The 6,306-nt window shown below is 39.2% G+C and overlaps 2 protein-coding genes across 2 annotated transcripts in view; one reads left to right on the top strand and one right to left on the bottom strand.

Moving 5' to 3' along the window:
- Positions 1–4,423, top strand: part of plekha8 (pleckstrin homology domain containing, family A (phosphoinositide binding specific) member 8) — a 5,994-nt gene extending 1,571 nt beyond the window's left edge. The window contains exons 4-14 of the mRNA XM_072460005.1: positions 20–141; positions 352–510; positions 579–619; positions 693–773; positions 845–882; positions 1,469–1,769; positions 2,312–2,397; positions 2,850–2,908; positions 2,996–3,197; positions 3,275–3,336; positions 3,422–4,423. Coding sequence (XP_072316106.1) covers positions 20–141; positions 352–510; positions 579–619; positions 693–773; positions 845–882; positions 1,469–1,769; positions 2,312–2,397; positions 2,850–2,908; positions 2,996–3,197; positions 3,275–3,336; positions 3,422–3,619 — 1,349 coding nt within the window. The 3' untranslated portion in view covers positions 3,620–4,423. The remainder of the gene's footprint in view (positions 1–19; positions 142–351; positions 511–578; positions 620–692; positions 774–844; positions 883–1,468; positions 1,770–2,311; positions 2,398–2,849; positions 2,909–2,995; positions 3,198–3,274; positions 3,337–3,421) is intronic.
- A 560-nt stretch (positions 4,424–4,983) lies between these two features.
- colq (collagen-like tail subunit (single strand of homotrimer) of asymmetric acetylcholinesterase) overlaps positions 4,984–6,306 on the bottom strand; it is a 29,828-nt gene continuing 28,505 nt past the window's right edge. The window contains exon 17 of the mRNA XM_072460003.1: positions 4,984–6,251. Coding sequence (XP_072316104.1) covers positions 6,182–6,251 — 70 coding nt within the window. The 3' untranslated portion in view covers positions 4,984–6,181. The remainder of the gene's footprint in view (positions 6,252–6,306) is intronic.

The following is a 6,306-nucleotide window of genomic DNA, read 5'->3' as shown; positions in this document are numbered from 1 at the left end:
GTTGTTGTTTATTGTTCAGAGCTGCAGGAGAATACAGAGGCACTAAAGACGAAAATGTCAGAACTCCGGTTATACTGTGACCTTTTACTGCAACAAGTGAACAAAATCAAGGAGACTGACGAGCTTGGGAATGCAGCTGAGGTAAGATAGATATTTGAATGAACTCGTGAAATATGAGAAGCAGCGGCTGGTTTAGAATGACACGAAACCCACACAAGACAACAACACACCAGCACCGCTTCCTCACATTCACACACTCTCCCTTTAGGATTATTGTATTGTTTTAAGAGTTTCCAAGATGAAGACATACATTTAACAAAGCTTTTTTATTTTTTTGGTGGTCCTTTTCAGACTGGCATGGACACAGGAGATATGGTTAAATCTACTTGCACAACCTTTTTGAAGACCTTAGAAGAGTGCATGCAGATAGCAAACCGTACTTTTAACGCAGATATGGCCACACAAAGCCCACCAGGTTCTCCTCCAGTAGCAGCTATTAAACCACAGAAGGTATGTGATCTGCACCATCACCAAAATGTAAATAAAAACAAGGCATTTACTTATTTCCCCTCCCACAGATTAGACCTATCAACCATTTAAAGCAAAACCTAGGAGACAAGTAGGTTATATTTGCTGTTAAAATGTTCCTGTGTGAAGTTTAAAACACAATTAAACAATGTATTTAATCCTAGATGGAGAGACTTGCCAGAATCCCCAGGAGGAACAACTGCGCAGGACAACCAGAGTCTGGACTCTGGACCAGAGGGACCAGAGGGACCAGAGGGACCAGAGGGACCAGAGGGACCAGAGGGACCAGAGGGACCAGAGGGACCAGAGGACCAGTCAAACCTGAAACGACAAGAAACTCTCCTTCTGCTTCAAGTAAAGCAGGTGCTCCCCTGATGCTACTAACATCTCTAAGATTAAACCACTCTGTGGTATTACTTTTGCATTATAATATAATTCTATTCATGAAACACACTGATTTTAATATTCAGAACTGTGATACCTCTCCTCAACAAGCATTCCTTCTCCAAATTAGCATTTTGTTCTGCCACAATTAAGTTTTGAAAAATATACACAAACATATTCATAACAATACATCAATACAATATAATATTGTTGGCTACTGTATGATTTTCAGTATATATATTTTGATATTTTGTCACTCCCTTACTTTTAAACGATAGTATAATATAAAACAATATGTAATTATGTACCGTATAATATAGTGTAAAGCCACAGATGCAAGTCAGTCCTGTTTTATTCTAATGCGCATGGACAGGGAGAGTTAATTAACAGTCTGCTCTATTGTCTAATGTCTAATCACGTTAAATCAAGAGGCTGCATTCACGTTTACTCTGGTTTGTGTCTGACTGGCTTAACTGTCCAACCCCAAAGTCATATGGAGGGATTATTCCATGCTCAAATGTGCATGACTTACATGTGTGCTTGCTTAATCCTGCAGACAATGAGGCAGCTAACAACAACAGCTCCAATGACAAGGAGCCAGAAGACGCTCCTAAGAATAGCTCGGGGGGCGAGTGTGATGATCCAGCAGCTGTGATCGGCGAGAGCGAGGCCGAGTGGAGGATCGAGCAGAAGCACAAAGAGGACAGGAGCCCGGAGCATGACAACAACAACAGGATTAACAGCCCCAGCCACCAACCGGAAAGTGTCATCGACCCAGAAGGAAATGATGTGCGGGACCCGGCCGAGAGCGAGGACTCGGAGCAAGTGGAGACCTTCTTCAGCACAATGAGTCACAGGTACGACAATGCCCCTGTGGAGAGTCACATCCTGTAATGTCCCGTCGTCTGTCTGCTACGGCAAGTGATCTGATCTCAAGTCGCACCACTTTGAGCTTGTAGTAAAGCAATTGTTTCAGGGGACCAAACGTGTATGTATCAATCACAAATAATTTATTAGTGTGTACAAATAAGTGTTTTATATAGTGTTTTCTTTTTGATCACATTACACAGAGGCCCTCAACGCTTACTGGTTTGTAAAGTTTTATGTCAACATTTCTCTTTTTTATTGTAGAGAAACTTGTTTTTGAGAGTGTTTCTTTGTTAATGTAAAAAACATAAAATGATTTATGGTAGTTACTGCTACATAAAACAGTATTATAGTAGCTAAATAAACCAAAGTAGAAGGAAACTTGCTAAAGATCAGACCGGCTTTGTCAGGTTGTTGCATGCTGTTTTTCTCTTGCTTTGTTTAAATGTCTGTATCTTTTTGTTTTGCAGTTTGCTTTGCAAATAAAACTGTTCACTTCAATCTAACTACCCTGTTTGAATCTTTTTTGTAGATTTAGTGATATAAACCTGGACGACGACAATGCTATCCCAACACAAGAGTTTTTGGACTCATGCTATGCAATAGTACCAGTATTGGGTAGGCTGACATTTTAATTAGCTCCTCTTTATTTCATCTTTTTCTTATTGCTCATTATATTTTCCATTAACTCCACTCTGTCCTGTGCATGTAACTGGGTGAGGGGCATTACACATCTCTCTTATTGCATTACAAATAAGTTGCATTTGAATTTTCAAGCTACATTTGCACCTGTAGAATCACAAATTTTTATGTTCAGCAAAAGTTGTTATTGACAGAATAATATTCTATTCAAATAAACATCTGTATGAACCTACTGTAAAGCCTTTACACACATCACACTGATGTGACTAATCCTAGCTCATTGCTTACAACAACTAATACATTGTAAATACAAATAATATTCAGATCACCTTTTTGCATATACCATTTTTTAACATATCTAAAAATATCGAAACAATAAAACAATAATAAATACATATGCACTAAAGTCCCTATGGATTTTTCCTCAGACAAATTGGGCTCTACAGTGTTTGCACCAGTTAAAATGGACTTTGTTGGAAATATTAAGGTAGGTCTCGCTGTATTGTACTTCAAATATTCATGTTGTAGCTAATTTTACCTGCTCTATAACATCATCCGTGCTTTATTTCAACAGAAGATCAACCAGAAGTTGATGTCAGACCCTGACAACTTCCCGACCCTTCAGTCCATTGTTCTGCACGAGGTGGAGAGGGAGGTGGCGCAGGTGCGTAACTCGGCCACAGAGGCGCTGCTGTGGCTGCGGCGAGGCCTGAAGTTTCTCATGGAGTTTCTGTCAGAGGTGAACGCAGGACAACAGGACATCCAGAAAGCTCTAAGTAAGTATTTATCTATTTATCTTTATAACTAACTCATAAATGTTCACGATCTGTGGCTCATCTTTTCTGTTTCCCAGATAATGCCTATGGAAAGACCCTTCGACGATACCACGGATGGGTTGTGCGAGGGGTTTTTGCGGTGTGTATTTAGTTTTACGTGACTGAATACACACTTCTACACTTCTATTAAATTAGTGTATTTTTCGTTTCCTTTTCTCTTTCAGTTAGCCCTGAGAGCTGCCCCATCATATGCAGGTTTCACAGCGGCCTTAGTGAGCAGAGAGGCAGACGAGCTGAAGAGCAGCTTCACCAGTGGCATGCACAGAGATTTAGGAGTCTACCTGCCTGCCATGGAGAAGCAGCTGATCATTTTAGATGCCTTGTATGAAGAATACAACCTGGAGTCCGATGAGGTGGTGTGAAACTTGAAATAATCTGGATTTAGGGAAGAATTTAAAAGACCGGACATGAGCAAGCTGTTATACGACTACTTGGAGGAAGGTTTATATTATGAGATTCAAGTGTGTACACAGTGCAGTAGTACACAGGGGATTTACCAAGCAACAAGTTAACTGTCAGGTCTTTTTAAAAGTCAGTGGCAGTGACACTGTCAGAATGTATGCAGCGGTTTATATGTTCATGATGCAACCCGCGGCATTCAGTGCTGGGGTGTAAAGCTCAATTTACTAATAATGTAATTATTAAGTACTGTACTTTGCTGCTCTTGGTGTTTTTAATGTTGCTTTATTGGTAATAAAATAATCAACAGAGCAACCGTTAATGGTGTGTGGACATGCCTGGCATGTTGAAGCTCTTTCTGTAAACATACCGTAGTATGGGACCAAAACAGTGTGGGCTTTATACTCTGGTCCAGATAACTGCTGATGTTACTGAACATTGCTGCACAAACCTATGCAGAGGCCTCACATCATCCACTAATTATATTCAACTATTAGTTTACATTTACGGTATGTTAATTACATCACCGTGTATGATTGACCAATCATTTAATCACGCGAAAGTGAAGCGTGTCTTTGACTTTTACATAAACGTATTCTGTACATTTTCCACCGGTGTGTGTGTGTTGTGTGGCCTCGGTCTCACTGAGCTATTTGAACAAACTACAGTTTGTAAAGCTTTTATATGAAGAAATCATTCATTTGTATCATTGTTTTTACCTTTTGCCTTTCCTTTGTGTTAATAATTTCTCTACCTGCAAATCAGCTATTCAAACTTGCAATCTGACTCATTATTCTGTTGTTGGTGATTACTAGTCTTATTTGTAAAATGTTTAATTGTAATAATTCAAAAGGTTTCTTTAAATGTATAAAAAGTTATTAATTATTTTAATATGTTTCTTTTATTGAGTTTAAATCAAACTTTAGGCCAACTCTTTCTCTCATATCAGAGGATTCCACCCTGTGTCATATTCTGATCTAGTGCACACTTTCTGAGTTTTTGTTAGTGATGTCATGTTGACAAGCCACTAGACTACTACTAATAAATGGTTATCTTTAACACAATAAAAGCAGTCTGAGAGGGGAGCCGTGTAAAACCAATCTGGGCCCTGGGTACAAACCCTCTTGGTGGGCCATATTCTCTATATATTATGGCAACTGCACATTACATTTTCCCCTCAGTCTGACGCCCTTGCCAAAAACGCACTCTATTTTACTATGTGGAAGCAGATTAGCTACACAAATGCTCTTAGCCAGGCCTCTGAACAGATGTGTGTGGTTTAATTTAAGAGTAATACAACTAACACAATCCATGACCACATTCAGTCTATTACTGTATTTGTTTATAGTTCATTAAATTCCCACCAATACATTATAAATCATATTCAAAAAAGGTTTCACAATCTCATTTCACATACAGTCACAGAAAGCATGATCATGCATAGTCAGTAAATTACTTTGGTACATACACCGTGCTAGACAGGCCACAAAAAGGACATTGTTTAAACGTACATTGTTTAAACGTACATGTGCATCACACACACTAAAGTAGTGGACATACAAACACAGTAGTACTATACAGAAGAAGTATACAAGCCCACACAGTAACAGTTTAATTGTAGTCCAATGCATTGCCTGATCAGATGAGAATATGGTTGAGAAAAGCTGTTCCTTGGCAAAGACATTAGCTTATATAAGAAAGGTATAACTAAAGTGACGAGAATTGACAACAATCTACACAATTAAGAATATGGCCTAAGTTGTGTGCAGTAAGACAGAAAGATTATAGAAGAGGTATTAACTGCAGTAACCACCAGCAACTGAGAGACAAGCAGCTACGGGCTACTTCAGTGCTATTAAGGACATAACAGTTTCAAGCCATCATGTATATGTAAATACCTTTAGTATCAATGTGCCTCTGTGCACAGTCACTGCCAGCTACCAAACTGTTATTCGTAGCTTACTGGTTCCTGAGAGTTTTATGGCAAGACAGAAGTGATGCACCTTTACAATGCAACATGGAAAATGAAGGAGAGACTTTGGTTGTAGCTAGCACATATAAAAACTTTAAGGGGTGCAAACCGGTTTTGTTGTATAGACAGTGGTCATCATTAAGCAAAACAAACCCTCAGCTCTGGAGAGACGCTTTGGTGGCTTGAAGTGCTACTATCGCTCATTAGTTATCACAGCCTCATGCATTTCAGTGCCTTTGACTTTGGCAATGGATAAAATAGTTCACCATCTTCAATTTTCTACTGGCTCATGTTAAATCTTAAAAGTCAATTATTCTGAAGAGCACAATGGCATTGGGGCTGCCTCCATAGGGTAAAAATGCAACAGAGGAGGGCATAGACCAAGAGTCTTGCTCGTTAAGACCAAGTGCGTTCTGTAACTCCATGGAGCTACACAGCATTTCAGCAGCAGATGTCCACATAAAGTAAAGCCTTTTGCTTTTAGCTGCAACTTCTCGGAAAGTTCTTTGCGTATATTCTTCTTTCTCTAGTGGTTTTTGATGCACAGTAGCACTCATGTGAAGAACTTGCAGTTTGTGGAATCAATAACACAATGTGGCGAGCACTTCAGGTGACCATATGAACTGGAACAAAGAAATATGTGTTACAACAAACCTGCTTTTATTTTTAAACCTTATT

This window comes from Eucyclogobius newberryi, unplaced genomic scaffold, assembly GCF_026437365.1.
Source record: "Eucyclogobius newberryi isolate DKJ021-1_F unplaced genomic scaffold, fEucNew1.0.hap1 SCAF_3, whole genome shotgun sequence".
Lineage (NCBI taxonomy): Eukaryota > Metazoa > Chordata > Actinopteri > Gobiiformes > Gobiidae > Eucyclogobius > Eucyclogobius newberryi.
Note: the sequence above shows the minus strand (reverse complement) of the source record. Positions and strands in the feature narration are given on the sequence as shown.